General features: G+C 38.1%; 1 protein-coding gene across 1 annotated transcript in view; it reads left to right on the top strand.

Moving 5' to 3' along the window:
- ANKRD16 (ankyrin repeat domain 16) overlaps positions 1–26059 on the top strand; it is a 206269-nt gene that overhangs the window by 173885 nt on the left and 6325 nt on the right. Inside the window, 1 exon segment of the mRNA XM_053716412.1 lies at positions 14588–14666. Within this exon segment, the coding sequence (XP_053572387.1) occupies positions 14588–14666 (79 nt within the window).

Genomic DNA, 26059 nt, shown 5'->3' with positions numbered 1-26059 from the left:
TAAATTTAAAAAAAAAAACATACACCATTATATTGTGTAATAAAAAATCAATTTAAATATCTGAATTTATAATTATACATAATAATGTATATCACATTTCAATAATATATATGTATGCTGAACATAAATGTAATATTTCATGTCCATTCAAATACCTCTATATCAACTATAATATGTATTCCTTTTTCTGATTGTGATCCCTAAATATCTAATTATGAAATAAGTATGACTAATGTATGTAAGCTACCAATATTCAACATTCTTCCTGTGATTCTTAACTAGCATGCATTGGTACACCAACCTGGATAATGCATGGTCTTTGAAAGTCAATTCAGGGGTAAACAGTTGATCTTCAGTAGGTGTCTTATTCATCAGTTCATAAAATCGAGGACTGTGAAATACCATCTAAAAAGGTAAAATCATCTAAGTGTCTGATTGTGATCCCTAAATATCTAATTATGAACTAAATATGACTAATGTATGTAAGCTACTAATATTCAACATTCTTCCTGTGATTCTTAACTAGCATGCATTGGTACACCAACCTGGATAATGCATGGTCTTTGAAAGTCAATTCAGGGGTAAACAGTTGATCTTCAATAGGTGTGTTATTCATCATTTCCAAAATAGAGGACTGTGAAATACCATCTAAAAATTAGAAAATCATCTAAGTGTCTCCAATAGGATGCCTCCACAGCCTTATTCTATCAAATAGTTGGCACTTTCCATGTGAACATGTCTTTGTATGGTTTTCAAGGTCAGCAGATTGGAAAGATAATGCCAGACATGATCCCATTGGTATACTTCAATTTCAATCTTGCCTTTTTCCACTGTCAGTCTGGGCAATCTTCACTGTCAGGCTTCTAATTCTTCCCTTTCAGTCTTTAGATTAAGTCAGCTCCCTAATGGCAGAAAAAGTTTAATAAAAATTACTACTAGTGTGTGAATCAGTTCTGTACCCCTCTCCCACCCCCCATTTCAGAATAAATTTCTGTCACTAGCTTACTAAGCGTGTGTAGCATCTTGTGTTATGTTCTATCAAGTGTGAAGATGAGTCATATTGAGCAGAACGAACCTCTAATGTGTGACATTGAACCATAGTCATGCTAGAGGATAGTTATGCTAGAGGATCCCTTTCTGAGTATTTACATTTTAAGTAATGTGTAAACTAAATACTAGTTTAGAAAATGTATGCCATATGATGTATTTGTGTACAATTCATGACAGCAACAGTCCATACATTTATACTTACCATCTGATGTCCTCTTTAAAAACCAGGTGGCAAAGACTCGCTACAGGACCCAATGCCCAGAGCATCACCTATATTAATAAATGAAACACATTTTTAGCATTTGATGAACAATCCTAACATGTTTGCACAATTCTCTACTTGTCATTTCCCTAGAGTTCACATCTATTGACAATACTCCAGTCTAACTTCTATTATTTACCGTCTAAAGTGGCGGTTGATGATGTCTGCTCTGACATTGAGCCCCTCGTCCCGGAATGGCCCCTCTAGAACAGGATCATCCTCCTCATCTCTGAGGAGGTTTCGGTGCGCCGATTCAAACAGAATCCGCAAAATAGTATTTGGAGTCCAATAAAAAGTTTTGTACACGATAATCCAATAACAAATGTTTATTTTTAAAAAAAATAATCTAGTTCAATATTATTCTCTATCTTCCCATTTCAGCTAAGACATGCTACATATGCGTATTTCTCCTAAACCAAACCTTGTGTAAAATGCAAACTACATGGTTACATTGCATTCTCTATCTGAGCATTTAAGGTAAGACATGCTACATATCTGCATTGAACTAAAAGACATTAGCGGAAAGAGACAATGACATGGTTAAATTGCATTAGCTAATATCTTGCCATTTCAGCTAAGACATGCTACATATGCGTATTTCTCCTAAACCAAACCTTGTGTAAAATGCAAACTACATGGTTACATTGCATTCTCTATCTGAGCATTTAAGGTAAGACATGCTACATATCTGCATTGAACTAAAACTAGACATTAGCGGAAAGAGACAATGACATGGTTAAATTGCATTAGCTAATATCTTGCCATTTCAGCTAAGACATGCTACATATGCGTATTTCTCCTAAACCAAACCTTGTGTAAAATGCAAACTACATGGTTACATTGCATTCTCTATCTGAGCATTTAAGGTAAGACATGCTACATATCTGCATTGAACTAAAACTAGACATTAGCGGAAAGAGACAATGACATGGTTAAATTGCATTAGCTAATATCTTGCCATTTCAGCTAAGACATGCTACATATGCGTATTTCTCCTAAACCAAACCTTGTGTAAAATGCAAACTACATGGTTACATTGCATTCTCTATCTGAGCATTTAAGGTAAGACATGCTACATATCTGCATTGAACTAAAACTAGACATTAGCGGAAAGAGACAATGACATGGTTAAATTGCATTAGCTAATATCTTGCCATTTCAGCTAAGACATGCTACATATGCGTATTTCTCCTAAACCAAACCTTGTGTAAAATGCAAACTACATGGTTACATTGCATTCTCTATCTGAGCATTTAAGGTAAGACATGCTACATATCTGCATTGAACTAAAAGTAGACATTAGCGGGGGGAAAAAAAATGGTTAAATTGCATCCGAGAGCTGAACATTACGCTAACATTTTAAAACTACAGTGGCAATTGTCAAACTAATTAACCATGTTGTGCACAAATACTCACCAACGAGATAACCAGGGGGCATTTGTCTTTCCTCAAACGGTCTCCACAGGGACGACAGAGAGAGGATGCGGGCATCATGACTAGCCCCTCCAAAATTCGCACACACATGCATAATCCTCATCCGTGCGTCACAAACATACTGCACGTTGAGGCTATGAAAATGTTTGTGATTTCTGAAGGGCAAGTCATCAATTGGAGCATGCAGCGCAATGTGGGTACAATCTATAGCTCCCAAGACATTGGGCAATTGAGCAATATCAAAGAATTCCCGCTTCAGGCGCCTCCAATCACCATCATTCTGTGGGAATCCTATGTATTGCTTACTGATACGTACCATGGCGTCCAGAAAGTTATCAAACACCACAGAGAATGTACCTTGAGCCAGGCCATGCATGTACAGTTCTCCGGATTGAAAACTCCTGGAGGCCAGGACGTATAGACAACTTAGCATCTTACTCATGGTGGGAACAGCAGTCCTTATTCTTATATGTGGCTCCAAATGAGGTTTAAGAAGATCGTAAAGGCCAATGAGCTGTTCGCGATTGAGCCGATACTTATCATAAACCTCAAAGTCGCTCATGTTTTCCAAGGTGGGTCTCACCCTGTAGACACGAGGACCTCGAACCAGACGACCCCTTCGTCTCAGTCTGAGCCGCCGAGGCTGCCTGATTCGACCAACAGCTAGTTCGCCAATAGCAGCACCAGCAGCGTCTACCATGTCATCGTCATCCATCTTTCAAAACAGCGTAACAAGGTATGCACTTGATCTGATGTGGATCACAAGTGATGCTTTGGCCATGTTGTTTGGGGGATTTATAGTACAATTAGTCCAATGGTATTGAGTTTGTAATGATTGCTAATTGTATTCACTTGTTTGTATGTGAGCGGCGCGAATACTTTCACAGTGGGCGTTTTTTGGTTGTTTGCTGAAATGTTGTTTTCCAACAATGAATCTCAATGTGAAAGTGTCAAATATCACACATACAGTGCATGTTTGTAATGTTTGATCATATGCGTAATCAATATTTATTAAACGCGATCTTATAGTAACAAGCACACGTCCAGGCTAACATGAATGAAAGTGCATAGTTGTGTATAATGTGCATCGAATGTGATCTATCAATGTTGCTGCAATATTGTTTGTAAACGATAAAGTAACATCTGCCATCTGTAGTATTGTATATATAAGTGATTGCCGAGCAGTCAATATTGTATGCGTCCCTTTAAAATCGCAATAAGAATTCAGAACTTCCCGTCTGCCATCTGTAGTATTGTATATATAAGTGATTGCCGAGCAGTCAATATTGTATGCGTCCCTTTAAAATCGCACTAATACTGAATAACTTCCGTCTGTCATCTGTAGTATTGTATATATAAGTGATTGCCGAGCTGTCAATATTGTATGCGTCCCTTTAAAATCGCAATAATAATTCAGAACTTCCCATCTGCCATCTGTAGTATTGTATATATAAGTGATTGCCGAGCAGTCAATATTGTATGCGTCCCTTTAAAATCGCAATAAGAATTCAGAACTTCCCGTCTGCCATCTGTAGTATTGTATATATAAGTGATTGCCGAGATGTGAATATTGTATGCGTCCCTTTCAAATCGCACTAATGCTGAATAACTTCCGGCTGTCATCTGTAGTATTATATATATAAGTGATTGCCGAGCTGTCAATATTGTATGCGTCCCATTAAAATGGCACTAATACTGAATAACTTCCGGCTGTCATCTGTAGTATTGTATATATAAGTGATTGCCGAGCTGTCAATATTGTATGCGTCCCTTTCAAATGGCACTAATACTGAATAACTTCCGGCTGTCATCTGTAGTATTGTATATATAAGTGATTGCCGAGCTGTCAATATTGTATGCGTCCCTTTAATATCGCAATAATAATTCAGAACTTCCCGTCTGCCATCTGTAGTATTGTATATATAAGTGATTGCCGAGCTGTCAATATTGTATGCGTCCCTTTCAAATCGCACTAATGCTGAATAACTTCCGGCTGTCATCTGTAGTATTATATATATAAGTGATTGCCGAGCTGTCAATATTGTATGCGTCCCTTTCAAATGGCACTAATACTGAATAACTTCCGGCTGTCATCTGTAGTATTGTATATATAAGTGATTGCCGAGCTGTCAATATTGTATGCGTCCCTTTAAAATCGCAATAATAATTCAGAACTTCCCGTCTGCCATCTGTAGTATTGTATATATAAGTGATTGCCGAGCTGTCAATATTGTATGCGTCCCTTTCAAATCGCACTAATGCTGAATAACTTCCGGCTGTCATCTGTAGTATTATATATATATAAGTGATTGCCGAGCTGTCAATATTGTATGCGTCCCTTTCAAATGGCACTAATACTGAATAACTTCCGGCTGTCATCTGTAGTATTGTATATATAAGTGATTGCCGAGCTGTCAATATTGTATGCGTCCCTTTAAAATCGCAATAATAATTCAGAACTTCCCGTCTGCCATCTGTAGTATTGTATATATAAGTGATTGCCGAGCTGTCAATATTGTATGCGTCCCTTTCAAATCGCACTAATGCTGAATAACTTCCGGCTGTCATCTGTAGTATTATATATATAAGTGATTGCCGAGCTGTCAATATTGTATGCGTCCCTTTCAAATGGCACTAATACTGAATAACTTCCGGCTGTCATCTGTAGTATTATATATATAAGGGATTTGCGATCTGACAATATTTATTAATTGTCCCATTCAAATCTCCTTAATAATGCTGTTCCAAACTGTTCTTTACGTATATGTTGTATTGTAGTATTGAGTGTTAAAGTTCAGAAAGGGGCGGTACAGTCGTGAATCTGTAATGTGTATGGTTGAATCTTCTAATGACGTCATGATATTATTAACCTGCCTATGTAGTTCAGAAATCCTCATTGTGTTGTTGTATTGTGCTACATTGTTATTGTGTGCTGAATAAAATCTAAATGTGTGCTTTATGGTTGCGTGATGGGTGATGCGTGTTATGTACATGTACGTATATATTGTGATTGTGTCCCACATATGCTGACTTCTATATAGCGGTCTGGCATTGTTGTTCCTTCCCATAAAGTGACATCTGTAATCTGGTGTAATGATGTTCTTGTTGTACGTAATTCCTAATGGTTTCTGGTGATGGAATCATGATGCTAAAAGTACAGTAAAATCCATAAGGGGATAAATTTCTTACCTGAATCCATACAAGAATACTATACGAGCCAACAAATTAATAACCCATACCCCTAAATAAAAACACAACACTCAGGGTTTGGGAAGAAAAAAACAACCTCCCCCAACGGGGGGAGGGGTTGCTTTATTAACAGAATTAACTAATTGAATCAATAACAACTGCTACTAGCTGGCAAGATACCCTGTCCTAACAACCCACTAAGGGGTGTGGCCGCCCTGGGAATGAGGACGCCCTCATTCCGCCTCTGTTTTGTGATTCCTATAGAGAATGTAATGTGTTTTTCCCCCATCATTTGAATGCACATGTATGAGTGAATGGTAAAAGTAATGTATGTGCATCCATGACTGATCATGTGTTAAGCCTATGTAGATATGCTGTTGCTGCAAGCATATGAGTTGAATAACTGAAATGCAATAATAAAGGTAAATGAGAATTGTTTCCCATTGTGTAGTGTTTGTGAATCCTGAAAAGTTGACATTATTTTTGTGCCCGTTTAAATGTAATATTTTGATAAAAAAAAGTTTGTTACTAGTAATGTTGATTTGTAGTTGATGTAATATAAAAGTCTGAAACAATTTAATGGTGTTGTGAATATTCAATAAGTACAATCCATAAATCCACCATAGGGAAATAGTCATTTCTTGATCTATTTATCATAGCTGGGTCTAACGCATGAAAGCATGTATTTTCTAGCGCTGGTATTTGGAGTTTTTCGGTCTACGCTATTTGCGTGTGTTAGGGAAATGTGGGTTTCGCGTGCATGAGCACGTCTTCCCAATAGAAGTCAATGGAGGCTCTAAAATTTGGTAATTTTTTTTTTCTAAGACTGGTTTTCCTCGTAAAGTGAGTGACGTCATGAGCTTGTGTGAAAAAGTAACTAAATCGTGTTCTTTTTGTAATAAATAAATATTTTTTGTATGTCATGTGGTGTATATTGTTTGTATGCATCGATGAGTATATGTTTGTGATAATCTTATTAGTTAGATGTAGCTATATGAGGGTCTTTTCCCGTGTGTCAATGTAAGTCAATGGGAAAATGGATTTGTGTAGTTTTTTTTCTAACACCCGAGATCTCGCAACTTTGATCCTTTGTATTTTGATGAAAAATTATTAAATCTTAAAAATAAACATAGTGTAGTGTTTGTATGAGTGTAAGTGTACTTTGTGTAATATTTGTTTTGTGATTCGTGAATGTTTATTTTGTCGGTATATGTTTACTACTGGGTCTGAGGTGTCGGTAGAAATTTGAGCGTTGGGTGATTTTTGAGTGTCGGTAACTGAACTCTAAATACCAGAGTCCTAAGAAACCAGCGTTAGGGGCCTCTAACGCTGGTTTTCATGGCTAACGCCAAACTCCAAATCTAGGCCTAAGTGTCTCCCATAGATGAGTAATAAAATCTCTTGGTAAAGAGAAGCTTCTTGTTCTTGGAGGTGAGAATTCTTGTCTTTGGATCCGATTGGTCCCTCGATTTATGACTTTGAGACTTAAATCGAGGGACCAATTGGATCCAAAGACAAGAATTCTCACCTCCAAGAACAAGAAGCTTCTCTTCACTAAGAGATTTTATTACTCATCTATGGGAGACACTTAGAAATTCACACTCTGATTTTCACTACCGGATTTGACTTGGATTCTTACCATCAAAAAATAAGGTTTTCTTTAATTTACTGTACCCAATATTAGAATTTCAACTACCCATTATTGGATTACAACCCCCTTTTTTGCACAGTTTTTCAATTTTTTCAATTTGGTCAATTTTTTTAAATTTATTTTTAATTTTTTAATTTATTTTTAATTTTTTAATTTATTTTTAAATTTTTCGATTTTTATGATAATTTTTTCTTTTCTTTTCATTGATATCATCGATGTTGATACCTCAATCACAATTTTTAGCAAGTGCACTTAGCCAACCTATTTTAATATTTTTTTGACCACTCATTGTCACTTATTGTCTAAGCATCTGTAACCCCTCACTAGCACACTGCTAAGGAGCATTATACCTATTTGAATATTATTTAAATATAATTTGTCATTCACTGTAAACCACTGTGGTCCATAGCACGACCACATTCTTATTGATACAAACATCACAACACCCCTACCACGTTCGACACCACAACCAGATTCATCTAGACACGACCCAGAACATATTGAGGGTCACCCCCCACATATTTCCAACAGAGACCCTCATTTTGCAGAATCCACGCTTACCATACTACAGCCCAACTACATACAGACTGTTATGAAAACATTGTTTTAATTCTATTCAAATGTTTTAAGTGTATTTGTGGTTCCACAATTTTTGTTATGTATTCCTAATTTGTATATATGTCAATTTATTGCATCACGTTTTAATATATAAAATAATTGCATAACGTTTTGAAATTAATCATCTGATTGCAACTGTTATCTCAGGTCTAGTTTAATACCTAGAACACCAGTTAGAGGTTACCACCACTTCCTTTAGAGGTTCCCTTTCGCTTAGCCCTTTTTGAGGCGCTCTGCACTCATATTTCCCTCCATGCTAGTTATACACACACGTGCACACACTCTTTACTCCATGCTAGTTATACACACACGTGCACACACTCTTTACTCCATGCTAGTTATAAACACACGTGCACACACTCTTAACTCCATGCTAGTTATACCTACACACACTTAACTCCATGATAGTTATACACATGTGCACACACACTTAACCCCATGCTAGTTATACACACGTGCACACACACTTAACCCCATGCTAGTTATACACACATGCACATACATTCTTAGATCCATGCTAGTTATACACACGTGCACACACACTTAACCCCATGGTAGTTATACACACGTGCACACACACTTAACCCCATGCTAGTTATACACACGTGCACACACACTTAACCCCATGCTAGTTATTCACACACGTACACATACACTTAACTCCATGCTTGTTATAAAAACACACGTGCACATACACTTAACTCCATGCTAGTTATACACACGTGCACACACACTCTTAACCCCATGCTAGTTATACACACATGCACACACACTCTTAACTCCATGCTAGTTATACAGACGTGCACACACACTTAACCCCATGCTAGTTATACCCACGTGTACACACACGCTTAATTCCATGCTAGTTATACACACATGCACATACATTCTTAGATCCATGCTAGTTATACACACGTGCACACACACTTAACCCCATGATAGTTATACACACGTGCACACACATTTAACCCCATGCTAGTTATACACACGTGCACACACACTTAACTCCATGCTAATTATACACACACGTGCACACACCCTTAACTCCATGCAAGTTATACACACACGTGCACACACGCTTAACTCCATGCTAGTTATACACACACGTGCACATACACTCTTAGATCCATGCTAGTTATACAAACGTGCACACACACTTAACCCCATGCTAGTTATACACACACGTGCACACCCTCTTAACTCCATGCTAGTTATACACACACGTGCACACCCTCTTAACTCCATGCTAGTTATACACACACGTGCAAATACACTTAACTCCATGCTAGTTATACACACACGTGCACATACATTTAACTCCATGCTAGTTATACACACACGTGCACATACATTTAACTCCATGCTAGTCATACATACACATGCACATACATTTAACTCCATGCTAGTTATACACACACGTGCACATACATTTAACTCCATGCTAGTTATACACACACGTGCACATAGACTTAACTCCATGCTAGTTATACACACACGTGCACATACACTTAACTCTATGCTAGTTAAACACACCTGCACCTACACTTAACTCCATGCTAGTTATACACACGTGCACACCCTCTTAACGCCATGCTAGTTATACACACACGTGCACACCATCTTAACTCCATGCTAGTTATACACACACGTGCACACCCTCTTAACTCCATGCTAGTTATACACACACGGGCACACCCTCTTAACTCCATGCTAGTTATACACACACGTGCACACCCTCTTAACTCCATGCTAGTTATACACACACGTGCACACCCTCTTAACTCCATGCTAGTTATACACACACGTGCACACCCTCTTAACTCCATGCTAGTTATACACACACGTGCACACACACTTAACTCCATGCTAGTTATACACACACGTGCACATACACTTAACTCCATGCTAGTTATACACACGTGCACACACTCTCAACTCCATGCTAGTTATACACACACATGCACATACACTTAACTCCATGCTAGTTATACACACACGTGCACATACACTTAACTCCATGCTAGTTATACACACGTGCACACCCTCTTAACTCCATGCTAGTTATACACACATGTGCACACACCCTCTTAACTCCACGCTAGTTATACACACACGTGCACACCCTCTTAACTCCATGATAGTTATACCCACACGTGCACACACACTTAACTCAATGCTAGTTATACACACGTGCACACACACTTAACTCAATGCTAGTTATACACACACGTGCACACACACTTAACTCCATGCTAGTTATACACACACGTGCACATACACTTTACTCCATGCTAGTTATACACACACGTGCACACACACTTAACCCCATGCTAGTTATACACACACGTGCACACACACTTAACTCCATGCTAGTTATGCACACACGTGCACACACACTTAACTCCATGCTAGTTATACACACACGTGCACACACACTTAACTCCATGCTAGTTATACACACACGTGCACATACACTTAACCCCATGCTAGTTATACACACATGTGCACACACACTTAACTCCATGCTAGTTATACACACACGTGCACACACCCTCTCAACTCCATGCTAGTTATACACACACGTGCACATACACTTAACTCCATGCTAGTTATAAAAACACACGTGCACACACTCTTAACCCCATGCTAGTTATACACACGTGCACACACCCTCTTAACTCCATGCTAGTTATACACACGTGCACACACCCTCTTAACTCCATGCTAGTTATACACAAGTGCACACACCCTCTTAACTCCATGCTAGTTACACACACGTGCACACACCCTCTTAACTCCATGCTAGTTATACACACACGTGCACACACCCTCTTAACTCCATGCTAGTTATACACACGTGCACACACCCTCTTAACTCCATGCTAGTTATACACACATGCACACACTCTTAACTCCATGCTAGTTATACACACACGTGCACACACCCTCTTAACTCCATGCTAGTTATACACACACGTGCATACACACTTATCTCCATGCCAGTTATACACACACTTGCACACACACTTAGATCCATGCTAGTTATACACACACGTGCACACACACACACTTAACTCCATGCTAGTTATACACACATGCACACACTCTTAACTCCATGCTAGTTATACACACACGTGCACACACCCTCTTAACTCCATGCTAGTTATACACACACGTGCACACACCCTCTTAACTCCATGCTAGTTATACACACACGTGCACAAACCCTTAACTCCATGCTAGTTATACCCACATGTGCACACACTCTTAACTCCATGCTAGTTATACACACATACACACACACTTAACTCCACGCTAGTTATACACACGTGCACACACCCTCTTAACTCCAGTATACACACACGTGCACACACACTTATCTCCATGCCAGTTATACACACACGTGCAAACACACGCAACTCCATGCTAGTTATACACACACGTGCATACACACTTATCTCCATGCCAGTTATACACACACTTGCACACACACTTAGATCCATGCTAGTTATACACACACGTGCACACACACACACTTAACTCCATGCTAGTTATACACACTTGCACACACACTTAACTCCATGCTAGTTATACACACGTGCACACACACTTAACTCCATGCTAGTTATACACACGTGCACACACACTTAACTCCATGCTAGTTATACACACGTGCACACACACTTAACTCCATGCTAGTTATACACACGTGCACACACACATAACCCTATGCTAGTTATACACACATGCACACACACACTTAACTCCATGCTAGTTATACACACATGCACACACACACTTAACTCCATGCTAGTTATACACACACGTGCACATACACTTAACTCCATGCTTGTTATACACACGTGCACACACACTTAACTCTATGCTAGTTATACACACGTGCACACACACTTAACTCCATGCTAGTTATACACACATGTGCACATAAACTTAACTCTATGCTAGTTATACACACGTGCACACACACTTAACCCTAAGCTAGTTATACACACGTGCACACACACTTAACCCCATGCTAATTATACACACGTGCACACACACTTAACCCTATGCTAGTTATACACACGTGCACACACACACTTAACTCCATGCTAGTTATACACACACGTGCACATACACTTAACTCCATGCTTGTTATACACACGTGCACACACACTTAACTCCATGCTAGTTATACACACATGTGCACATAAACTTAACTCTATGCTAGTTATACACACGTGCACACACACTTAACCCTAAGCTAGTTATACACACGTGCACACACACTTAACCCCATGCTAATTATACACACGTGCACACACACTTAACCCTATGCTAGTTATACACACGTGCACACACACTTAACCCTATTCTAGTTATACACACGTGCACACACACACTTAACTCCATGCTAGTTATACACACACATGCGCATACACTCTTAACTCCATGCTAGTTATACACACACGTGCACACACACACTTAACTCCATGCTAGTTATACACACACATGCGCATACACTCTTAACTCCATGCTAGTTATTATGCAATCTTTAAAGGGAGATTTTAAATTTTTCGTTTTTTTTATGGTGTTCCTTGTGATCTATTTTACCTGCTGGAGTATATTAAATAGTTCACAAATAGCTCCTTTATCTTCATTTTTTTTTAAATGGCAGTTTTTGTTCTTTAGAGAAAATCTATGTACACAAGAGACAGCAGAATAAATCAAACTTCAGGTGGAAGATTGTTCCCAGTGCTCGGAATACAATTAACTCTTATCAGCTACTGAATACATTGTCCATTTAAAGGGACATGACACACACAAAAATACTTTCATCATTTTTCATAATTCAGATATTCTATTATGAAATATGCTTTATTCTCTTGGTACCCTTTGTTAAAGGAGCAGCAATGCACTACTGGGAGCTAGCTAATCACATCAGATGAATCAACTGACAGAAACATGTATCTGGGGCCACCAATCACACATATATCCCAGTAGTATATATGCTTTCCAACAAAGGATATCAAAAGAAAGAAGTAAATGATATAATATCAGTAAATTTGAATGTTGCTGAAAATAACAGAGAGGAGGGGGGTTTAAAGTATTGTTTTTTCTTTTTAATGGCATGGAGAGTCTACAAGTGGGAGTGATACTTAACAGCTTTGCTGGGGTGTTCTTTGCCTCCTTCTGGTTGCCAGTAGTTAAATTCCCACTAGTAATTAAATGGATTTGTGGACTCTCCGTGCCAGGAAAGAAAATAATTTATCAGGTAAGCATACATTTAGTTTTTATAATACGTAGTACGATATCATTGGGTTGTGGCAGAGGATGGAAATTTAATGTGCCTATATCCATCCTCTTTTTAAAGAATGTGTTGGGATAGAGGGAAAGCAAACTATCATTGCAAGCAGAAGGCAGATCTAAGCTGCCTCACTACCGTGACAGGAACCAACTAAATTTTAAACAATTAAAGCAACAATTAGGTAAGGCTGGGGAGAGAGATCTCACAAAATCTTGTGAGATAAACATACAGGTAAATTTGTGTTTGTAAATTATTTAAGGGACCTCACCATACTGAGTAGATCATTTAGCCTGACAACTTTAGATAACCAGTTCTTTAGTGCCTGATTCTCTAAAGCTCTGCTTAGGGCCCCGCTATTCAAAACACCAACGACAAAACTGCATGCTTGGGTTTGCCAGACTTGCAGTCCGTTGGGCTGTCGATATATTTGAATAAAAAGGGAAGGCACGCAAAGTGCATGCAAGTGGCAATGTATCTCCAATAGGATATAATAGGGATTGGGGCATCAGCAAAAGTCTGCTGTCATTGCCACTTGTAAGCACTTTCAGAGAGCGGGGGGGCATATTTGAAGTGTTCCTACACAGAACAGATAGTGCACTCACCGTTTTTTTTGTTTGTTTTTTTTTTACTCTCGATAACATTTTTAGCTTGTCCAATTGAAAATCGGGCTGTCCAAGGAGGCGGATGACGTGGGGTGAATGGCCAGGTTTTCAATTGGTCAAACTAAAAACGTGATCAATAATAAAAAAATAACAAAAAAAACGGGTCGAATTTGTAAAGCGTTGGGAATCTATTTATAGCGCCGATAACTTAGTTGAAAATAAGACTGATAAAAAATGATGAATTAAACTCCTATTGATTGTGTACAAAAAGTAAAATACTTGATCGCCATGAAGGTAAGTTAACCTTCACTTTAATATTTCTATCACAACATTATAAAACCAGTAAGTATAAGCTATGCTGATGTGCCCAGACAATCACATGACCTCTGTCTGACCATTAGCATTGCTTTAAATCGCCCTCTTTTTTAGACATGGTAGGTAATAATTTATTATCTGTTTATTTATTGATTCAGGAAGGACATGTCAGCACTATATCAACGCTGTTATCACTTGGTGCTGACTTGCACTGTAAAGATGCAAAAGGAAGATCTGGTAAGAATGTATTCTTTTGAGATGTTATGTTTTTCTTCACAACAGTTATGCATTGTATAGATACATAGAGGCCCATTTATCAAGCTCCTAATGGGCCAGTGTTTCTGGCGAGTCTTCAGACTCGTCAGGAACAGCAGTTATGAAGCAGCAGTCTAAAGACCGCTGCTCCATAACGCTGTTCGCCTGCTCTGAGCAGGCGGACAGAGATCGCTGGAATTCAACCCGATCGAGTACGATCAGGTTGATTGACACCCCTTGCTAGCGGCCAATTGGCGGCGAATCTTCAGGGGGTGGCGTTGCACTAGCATCTCACAAGATCTGCTGGTGCATTGCTGAATACGGAGAGCGTATAGCTGTCCGCATTCAGCGAGGTATGTCGGACCTGATCCGCACTGTCGGATCAGATCCGACATACCTTTAATAAATATTCCCCTTAGTTTTTTATGTTATATAACCTGTTGTATTTTATACAGTACATGTTCTACCTTCATATTTTTCTAAACAGTTCTTTATTTTAAAGGGATACTGAACCCACGTTTTTTCTTTCATAATTCAGATAGAGCATGCAATTTTATGCACCTTTCTAATTTACTCCTATTATCAAATTTTCTTAGTTCTCTTGGTATCTTTATTTGAAAAAGCAGGAATGTAAGCTTAGGAGACGGTCTATCTTTGGTTCAGCACCTGAGTAGCGCTTGCTGATTGGTGGCTACATGTAGCCACGGTGCCACCAATCCGCAATCGCTATCCAGAGTGCTGAATCAAAAATGGGCCGAATCGTAAACTTACATTTCTGCTTTTTCAAATAAAAGTACCATGAGAACTAATAAAAAATATAATCCTACAAGTTCTTATTATAATTATTAGGCATTTAAATACAGGTTATCCAAGACAACTCTCCCAGCTTCTTGCTACTTCCCTATCTGAGATCCAAATGAATCTAACCTTGCTTGCAAGATCTGCCTTATATAGCCCTCTAACTGTTCTCAGCTGTTGTTAATTGACTTCTTGTTGTCTGCCTGTTACCAATAGGAATGTTTTCAGCCTTACAGCATGTTATTTTTCCCTGTAGAGAAATTAACCCATTCTACAGGGATGAGTTTATACATTCTATCACAGGTTCCAAAAAGAGCTAAATGCTGCAAACGTCCGCCGCCTTCTTCTGCATTCGAATTATAACAGATGATCCGAATGCACAGGCTTAGTAATTGGTTTGTTAATGAAAATCTACTTGTTTTCTATTTCCTATGGGAATGTTTTCAGGGCAGCAGAGCGGGACACCAGGTTCAATTCAAATAAAGTTAATGGGTTTTCTAGTGCTGCTGTTACAAGCCGGCAGCAACATATAAAATATCTTTTCTTTTATAAAGGTGGAAAGATTCCACAGTCCATTACTCCCCCTGCCACTAGGAGGAGGCAAAGATTCCCAAACTCCAAGAGCTCTATATAACCCCTCCCACCTGTATGGTAGTTAGGTCTTATCTTTGCCTTTGCTGGAGGAGGACGTGCAAATGATTTCTTCATTGAGAGGGGTTCTCAGATTAATTTGAGGTCCATTTCCCCTCAGAATACAGTGTTTATCCGAGGGAAGTACAGATTGTGACTCATTGTTTCTTTCCCATGAGAATTTTAGTCACTGACGTCTTTTGCCTCTTGCTACTGGGTCTACAGATTACTCCTATATTATGTCCTCTGCTGATATGTTTCAGATTTTTTTGCTGTCAGCTCTGTAGCCTTCATGTGAACATAAAAGGTCAGTTAAGAATTTACCTTTTACTTATGTTATTTCTGATGTTTTTTTAGAAGCTGTAGTTCTCTCTGAGGTTCATGTTTTTTTTTTTTCTTCTGATATTCCGTATAATTGATCTTTTTTTAAATTTTTAGTAGAACATTTCTGTTTGCTTTTTAAGGAGGTTTTTTTACCTTAGGGATTTAAATTTTAAGACTGTGGAGGTTATGTCCTCTATTTGCTTTGATATTATTTGTTTAATCTGTGGTTTAATCTCCTGAGGTTTTATTCCCTGTCACTGTTTCTGTTTCCTAGAAGGTTTCCAGGGAATAGTCTAAAGCTGCGATCGGCAAGCGCCTCCAGCGAGCCCAGCCTCACTTGGAGCATTCAGGGAAGGCTTCCAAGCGAGGTGCTGGGCGTTCGCTGAACGCTCAGATGACGTCAGTCCCATCGCTTCCAGCTTGCTGGTAACGCTGGGAGTGAGAAGAGCAAGCGAGCGTCTGAGCGTTTTGGGAGCGTTTTCTTAACACTCCCAAAACCGTGACGTTTCCCAGCGCCACGTCATCACTCAGGGGATTTAACTTGCGCTGGGTCTCGGCGTTTGCCGAACGCGGCTAAAGTCAGGTAATTCTTTTTATCATTCAGCAAGGTTTTTTTGAAATATATTTTACCTGCCTTTGTTTATTGTACTTTTTTATCCCTTAAAGGGACATGAAACCCCAAAATGTTCTTTCGTGATTCAGATAGATAATACAATTTTAAACAACTTTCTAATTTACTTCTATTATCTTATTTGTTTAATTCTCTTGGTATCATTTGTTGAAGTAGCAGCAATACACTACTGGTTTCTAACTGAAAACATGGGTGAGCCAATGACAATCAGTATATATATGCAGCCACCAATCAGCAGCTAGAACCTAGGTTCTTTGCTGCTCCTGAGCTTGCCTAGATAAACCTTTCAGCAAAGGATAACAAGAGAAGGAAGCAAATTAAACAATAGAAGTAACTTGGAAAGCGGTTTAAAATTGTATTCTCTATCTGAATCATGAAAGAAAAAAGTTGAGTTTCATGTCCCTTTAAGTTGATGGGCCATTTCACTTTGGCTAAATGTTCTACTTTTTCTCTGGTAAATAGTAGCTTTTGTAAGGACCCTTTTGTTTTTAAGGTTGGAGTCCTTTTATAGAAGGCCCTATCTGTAAGCAGGTTGATTAATATGATCAGGTAGCCTTGTTGCTGGTGTTACTGCACTAGTTTTATAGTCTTTCTGAGCTTTTTATTTTGATGATTCTACTAGTGCTGATGATTTCTGGGACATAAATAGCTTGAATTATTTTACAGTCTCTGTTTCTGGAGGTCTCAGGGCACTAGTCCAGGGGAATATCTAAGTTTCTAATCATTTTAGTTCCTTTTGGACCTATAAGCTGTTTTTTCCTCTTAGAAACTAGTTTTATCTGACTTTATCTAGAAGCCAATTTCTATTTCGATTAGACCTTAAAGGACCACTCAAGTAAAAATTAAACTTTCATGATTCAGATAGAGCAGCCATTTTAAACAACTTTCCAATTAGAATCCATTAACAAAATGTGCACAGTCTTTTTATATTTACACTTTTTGAATCACCAGCTCCTACTGAGCATGTGCAAGAATTCACAGAATATATGTACTGTATATGCATTTGTGATTGGCTGATGGCCACATGATACAGGAGTGTCAATAGACTTAACTGAAATTTGTCAGAAAAAAATCTACTACTCTTTTGAAGTTCATAATAATAAGGACTAATCACAATGAGGGGGCGCTAGTGTAAAGACAGATATACTGAATATGTACAATAGACAATAGATCCTATCTTATTATATTAATAAAATAGCATAGAGTGATGTACATACAAAAATAGATGATATATTAACACTTTAAAAATGTGAAAATGAGTCCTCTTTATATTCAAAGGAACAAATACTGGCTGCCTCCTCCTCGCCGACTGGTCCGGGTTAACTATGAAGAATAAGGAAGAACAGAGGGGAGCCTCATGTGTAGTATCATCGAGTATATGTGAATACAATATACAAAAAGCCAAGTGGGTACTCACGTATTCCTTGAGCAAACTAATGTGCTGGTAGGTGCAGGCTGTAGATTTTAACAGGTGTAACAGCTCACCCACAACAAGAATTCCCAGTGTGCTGTACTGCTGGGATAAAGCTAGAACAAAAGAAGGCACTACATGTGCAGATCACTTAGAGTACAATTATGTTAACTTTAGCAGAATGCCAAGTGGGTACTCACATTTAGGCCAAGCACACCAATGTGCTGGTAGGAGCAGGCTGGCAGATTGGGGGAAGGTGTGTCAGCTCACCCCATATAAAGGACTCCAAATAAGCTGTATTCAGGAGCATAAAGGTTTGGGTGGTTGGTCTCCCATATATTTTGATCAAAGTCGCAGGTAGGTAAGGTATATCCACTCAAGGAGTTTTTTCATAAAAAATATAATATTTATTAAAAACAAAATTAAAAACAACAATCCAAAAAAGTGGAATAGGGGTATTCCAATATCCCCCTAAAACTGCAGTTGACTCTTCAGACAAAGGTTCTTTTTTGGGGTATTATATGGATTCAATATCCACAAGATTTTCTCTATCTGATTAGTGAAGTCTGAAGCTGGTTTTAACTTGTTTAATTCTTCATTTTCCCTTGGCTCTTTTTTGTATGGGGTTATTTGGATTTCTGATTGTAGCATTTAATGCTTTTCTGTTTTTTCTTTTTTAGTTTTATTTTCTTTGCATGTGATGCAGGGATCCTCTCAGGAATTTTGGTCTGTTTTTTTCTGGAGAGGTCTGTACCTGTCTTGGTGGCTGAATCATTAGCTCATTATGCAGAAGGGTTCTTTTACTTGTCCTTCTTGGACTATGTTTTCTTTAGATGGGGGGCCATCTGGGGGCCTCTGAGAGTACAAGGGGTTTGGGCTCCTCGGGAGGCATTGCCAGTAAATATTCTTGAACTTTGTACTATTTTCAAGGTTCTTCAGAGATGGCCTCTATTTACTATTTCTATCAGACAGAAGTTTTATATAAGTCGTCAGTTTCTGCATCCAGGTGAATATTCCCTCCACCAGGATGTTGTTTTCAATCAGATTATAGTTTTTTTGGGGTCTCCCAGAGATACATCTGATAGCCTCTCGGCTAAACTTCCCAGGTACCTTGCAGGGTCAGGGGATCCTAGGGCAGAGTTTAGTAGCCTCTTGATCTTTTCTGCTTGTTTATGTTTCTTCCTATATTTCTTCCTCTGTTTCTTATTCCTAGAGTAGTTTACAAGTTGAGGCAATAGGGATTTTTAGACATTGTCATTGTTCCAGTCTGGCCTCAGAGAATTTGCTTGTGTAGATCTGGTTCAGATGATCAGCAGCCTGGGCTTCTTTCTTTTAGTACTAGTTTTCTTCCAGATCTCAAATCTCTAAGCCTGATTGAATGGGGTTTGAGTGATTGATTTTTAAGTATAGGGGCTCCTCAGAGTCTATGTTTGAGGCTCAGAATCTTGTGTCTAGGAAACTTTCTTCATAGGGTCTGTGAGGCCCTTTTATTCCTTAATGTTTTTGGAATATGGATACTCATACTGTTCTTTTAGATTGTTTTGTGCAGGCTGGATTGGATAAGGGCTTATCTCCTAGTCTATTGAAAGGACAGCTTTCTGCACTGTTTTTTTTCATTAAGGACCACTTAATACAGTGGAATTGCATAATTAACAAGTACATAACAAAATAACAATGATTTAACCCCTACTCTTTCAAATAAGCGGTAGATTTTTTTTTCTGACAAATTTATTTTTTCGCCCATTTTCCGGCCCCCTGTATCATGTGACAGACATCAGCCAATCACAGATCATTATACGTATACCCTGTGAGCTTGTGCACATGCTCAGTAGGATCTTCCCCAGAAAGTGTGACTATAAAAAGACTGATAATGGATGTAAATTGGTAAGTGTCTTAAAACTGCATGCTCTATCTGAATCATAGAAGTTCATTTTGACTTGAGTGTCCATTCAGGAAGATTGCTTTTATTCAGCTTGTTTTGCCAGTTTCTCCACCTTGAGGTCGGCGATTGGTATTGATGTTTTGCAGGCTTCTCCGTTTGGGCCTATGCATAGTGTTGTTTTTAATCTTTCTTTTTTGGAAGTTTTTGTTCCTTTTGGCCATCTCTTCTGTTAAGAGAGTTTCTGAGCTATCCACTCTCTCCTTATCTTTTTCTTCTTTCGGATAAGGTGGTTTTTGGGAAATTGTTCTTTCTTTATGTTCTATTTTTAGAATACTTTTAGAGAAGTTTCCTCTTGTTTTGGTTGTTGTCGGAGCCTTTTAGTTCTTTGTTAGAGCTACTGACATTTTCAGACAAACTTTGGTTTGTACATTTTCCTGATTTTATTCAGGGTCAGAGAGCAAGTTCTTCCTCTTGGTTTTTGCTTGGAGCTTATGTTTTTATTGGCACAGCCTCCAGTGGGACAGCCTCCACCTTAAAAGCTTTTATTGCTCATTCTACCAGTTCAGTTCTCTATTCTTGGTCTTTCTGGAATGGGACTTCTGTCAACCTATTTTGGTTAGACAGCCTCTTGGTCTTTTGTCGTTTCTTTTTCTTTGGCAGAAAAGTTCTTCGGGTAGTGGTTTTAGCATTATTTTGCCTGTTGGTTATTTTTTATGTTCTTTTGATTATGGAATCTCTTTTTTATTTGGAGGGTTATGGATTTAGTTTCCTTATGGAAAAAATATGTTTATTATCCCGCCCTACTTTCTTCATTACTCATGGACCACACCTTGGAGTAATGGATTGTGGACTCTTACCATTTTTATTAAAGAAAACTATTTTATGCTTACCTGATAAATTCATTTATTTCATGGTGGTAAGAGTCCACAAGTTCACACCCTGTTATATTTTTTTGTGATGATTTTTGTTTTATGGCACATCTATTTTCCTGGCTTATATATAAATATATTTTTTATATATATATATATATATATATATATATATATATATATATATATATATATGTTCTTTTTTCTTTTCCTACCTCTTTTTGCTAGGCTATACGTCAGACTAATTACATAGAGATTATATAGTGCTCTTGTGGTTTGGGAATCTTTTCCTCCTCCTAGTGGCAGTGAGAGCATATTCCCAGTAGTAATGGATTGTGGACTCTTGCCACCATGAAAGAAATTAATTTATCAGGGGCGCGATCCGATATAGATCGTAGTTTGCGGTGCAAGCGAGGGAACCCCCGCCGCCCGTAGTTTCAGCTCGCAACTCGAGCTATCCCATATACGGCACCGTCAGATGCTAAAGTGCCGTAAGTCGGATAAACCAGCGATGTCCAGAAATCTGCGTAAGTACAAATTTCTGGAGACGCCAGTGACTTACGGCACTTTAGAAACTGCCGGCGCCTACAAAACCTGACTAAGTTATTAAATCACCCATACTGTCTAACACGCCTCCCAAACATAGCCCGACATGTCTAACCCTCTATCCGCTATCCCCCCTCACTCTCCTAATAATAAAAAATGTATTAACCCCTAAACCGCTGCTCCCGGACCCCGCCGCACCTAATAAAGTTATTAACCCCTAAACCACCGCTCCCGGACCCTGCCGCCACCTACATTAACTACCCCCTAATGTGAGCCCCTTACACCGCCGCCACCTACATTAACTACCCCCTAATGTGAGCTCCTACCCCGCCGCCAGCTACATTAACTACCCCCTAATGTGAGCTCCTACCCTTCCGCCAGCTACATTAACTACCCCCTAATGTGAGCTCCTACCCCGCTGCCAGCTACATTAACTACCCCCTAATGTGAGCTCCTACCCGCCACCAGCTATATTAAAATTATTAACCCCTAATCTAATCCCCCTACCCCACCGCCAGCTATATTAAAATTATTAACCCCTAATTTAAATCCCCCTACCCCGCCGCCAGCTGTATTAAATTAATTAACCCATATTTCTAAATCCCCCTACACCGCCGCCACCTATATTACATTTTTTAACCCTAATCTAATCCCCCTATACCGCCGCCACCTATTTTAAATTATTTAACCCCTAAAATACTAAACTATCCCTACCACTAAACCTAAGTCTAATCCTACAAATAGCCGTGAAAAGGGCTTTTTGCGTGGCATTACCCCAAAGTAAACAGCTTTATTGCCAGCCCTTAAAAGGCTTTTTGCGGGCCATTGCCCTAAAGTAATCAGCTCTTTTACCAGCCCTTAAAAGGGCTTTTGGCGGGGCTTTGTCACAAAGTAATCAGCTCTTTTGCATCTAATCTAAATCCCCCTACACCGCCGCCACCTGTAATAAATGTATTACCCCCTAATCTAATCCCCCTACACCTCCGCCACCTATATTAAATATATTACCCCCTAATCTAATCCCACTATACCGCCGCCACCTATATTAACTATATTAACCCTAATTATATTAGGGTTAATATAGTTAATATAGTTATTATATTATATATATTAACTATATTAACCCTAATTATATTAGGGTTAATATAGTTAATATAGTTATTATATTATATATATATATATATTAAGTATAATAACCCTATCTAACTCTAACACCCCTAACTAAATTCTTATTAAAATAAATCTAATTAATATTAATCTTATTAATTCAAATATTCCTATTTAAATCTAAATACTTACCTATAAAATAAACCCTAACGGCTAGATTTAGAGTTTTGTCGGTAACGACCCGCGTAGCTAACGCTGGCTTTTTTCTGGCCGCACCTTTAAAATAACTCTGGTATTGAGAGTCCACAGAATGGCTGCGTTAGGCTCCAAAAAAGGAGCGTAGAGCATATTTAACCCAACTTCAACTCTCGATACCAGAGTTGCTTACGGACGCGGCCAGCCTCAAAAACGTGCTCGTGCACGATTCCCCCATAGAAAACAATGGGGCTGTTTGAGCTGAAAAAAAACCTAACACCTGCAAAAAAGCCGCGTTCAGCTCCTAACGCAGCCCCATTGTTTGCTATGGGGAAACACTTCCTACGTCTGCACCTAACACTCTAACATGTACCCCGAGTCTAAACACCCCTAACCTTACACTTATTAACCCCTATTCTGCCGCCCCCGCTATCGCTGACCCCTGCATATTATTATTAACCCCTAATCTGCCGCCCTGTAAACCGCCGCTACTTACATGATCTCTATGTACCCCTAATCTGCTGCCCCTAACACCGCCGACCCCTATATTATATTTATTAACCCCTAATCTGCCGCCCATAACGTCGCCTCCACCTGCCTACACTTATTAACCCCTAATCTGCCGACCGGACCGCTATTATAATAAAGTTATTAACCCCTAATCCGCCTCACTAACCCTATAATAAATAGTATTAACCCCTAATCTGCCCTCCCTAACATCGCCGACACCTAACTTCAAACATTAACCCCTAATCTGCCGACTGGAGCTCACCGCTATTCTAATAAATGTATTAACCCCTAAAGCTAAGTCTAACCCTAACACTAACACCCCCTAACTTAAATATAATTTAAATCTAACGAAATTAATTAACTCTTATTAAATAAATTATTCCTATTTAAAGCTAAATACTTACCTGTAAAATAAATCCTAATATAACTACAATATAAATTATAATTATATTATAGCTATTTTAGGATTAATATTTATTTTACAGGTAACTTTGTATTTATTTTAACCAGGTACAATAGCTATTAAATAGTTAAGAACTATTTAATAGCTAAAATAGTTAAAATAATTACAAAATTACCTGTAAAATAAATCCTAACCTAAGTTACAATTAAACCTAACACTACACTATCAATAAATTAATTAAATACAATACCTATAATTACCTACAATTAAACCTAACACTACACTATCAATAAATTAATTAAATACAATATCTACAAATAAATACAATTAAATAAACTAACTAAAGTACAAAAAATAAAAAAGAACTAAGTTACAAAAAATAAAAAAATATTTACAAACATAAGAAAAATATTACAACAATTTTAAACTAATTACACCTACTCTAAGCCCCCTAATAAAATAACAAAGACCCCCAAAATAAAAAATGCCCTACCCTATTCTAAATTACTAAAGTTCAAAGCTCTTTTACCTTACCAGCCCTGAACAGGGCCCTTTGCGGGGCATGCCCCAAGAAATTCAGCTCTTTTGCCTGTAAAAAAAAAAACATACAATACCCCCCCATCATTACAACCATTACCCACATACAAATACACCTACACTATCAATAAATTAAATAAACTAAAATACAATTAAATACACTAAACTAAATTACAAAATAAAACAAACACTAAATTACAAAAAAATAAAAAAGATTACAAGAATTTTAAGCTAATTACACCTATTATAAGCCCCCTAATAAAATAATAAAGCCCCCCAAAATAAAAAAAATTCCCTACTTTATTCTAAATTACAAAAGTAATCAGCTCTTTTACCAGCTCTTAAAAGGGCTTTTTGCGGGGCATGCCCCAAAGTAAACAGCTCTTTTGCCTGTAAAAAAAAACACAATACCACCCCCCAACATTAAAACCCACCACCCACATACCCCTACTCTAAACCCACCCAAACCCCCCTTAAAAAAAACTAACACTAAGCCCCAGAAGATCTCCCTACCTTGAGTCGTCTTCACTCAGCCGGGCCGAACTCTTCATCCAATCTGGGCGATGTCTTCATTCAAGCGGCAAAGAAGAAGTCTTTCATCCAGCGATGTCTTCATCCAAGCTGCAAAGAAGAGGTCCTCCATCGGGGCGAAGTTTTCCTCCAAGCGGCATCTTCAATCTTCTTTCTTCAGCCCTCCGACGCGGAACATCCAGCTGGCCCGACAACTGAACGACGAATGAAGTTTCCTTTAAATGACGTCATCCAAGATGGCGTCCGTCGAATTCCGATGGACGCCATCTTGGATGACGTCATTTAAAGGAAACTTCATTCGTTGTTTGGTTGGCTTTAGAGTAGGAGTATGTGGGTGGTGGGTTTTAATGTTGGGGGGTGGTATTGTGTTTTTTTTACAGGCAAAAGAGCTGTTTACTTTGGGGCATGCCCCGCAAAAAGCTGGTAAAAGAGCTGGTTAATTTTTAATTTAGAATAGGGTAGGGCATTTTTTTATTTTGGGGGGCTTTATTATTTTATTAAGGGGCTTAGAATAGGTTTAATTAGCTTAAAATTCTTGTAATCTTTTTTTATTTTTTGTAATTTAGTTTAGTGTATTTAATTGTATTTTAGTTTAGAGATTTGTAGTTTATTTAATTTATTGATAGTGTAGGTGTATTTGTAACTTAGGTTAGGATTTATTTTACAGGTAAATTGGTAATTATTTTAACTAGGTAGCTATTAAATAGTTAGTAACTATTTAATAGCTATTGTAACTAGTTAAAATAAATACCAAGTTACCTGTAAAATAAATATAAACCCTAAAATAGCTACAATGTAATTATTAATTTTTATTTTATAGGTAAGTATTAAGATTTACATAGGAATATTTGAATTAATAAGATTAATATTAATTAGATTTATTTTAATAAGAATTTAGTTAGGGGTGTTAGAGTTAGATAGGGTTATTATACTTAATATATTTATAATATAATAACTATAAAATAACTATATAATAACTATATTAACTATATTAACCCTAA

Source organism: Bombina bombina, chromosome 6 (genome assembly GCF_027579735.1).
Source record: "Bombina bombina isolate aBomBom1 chromosome 6, aBomBom1.pri, whole genome shotgun sequence".
In the NCBI taxonomy this organism is placed as follows: Eukaryota; Metazoa; Chordata; class Amphibia; order Anura; family Bombinatoridae; genus Bombina; species Bombina bombina.
The sequence above is the reverse complement of the archived record's forward strand: the minus strand, read 5'-3'. Positions and strand labels throughout refer to the sequence as shown.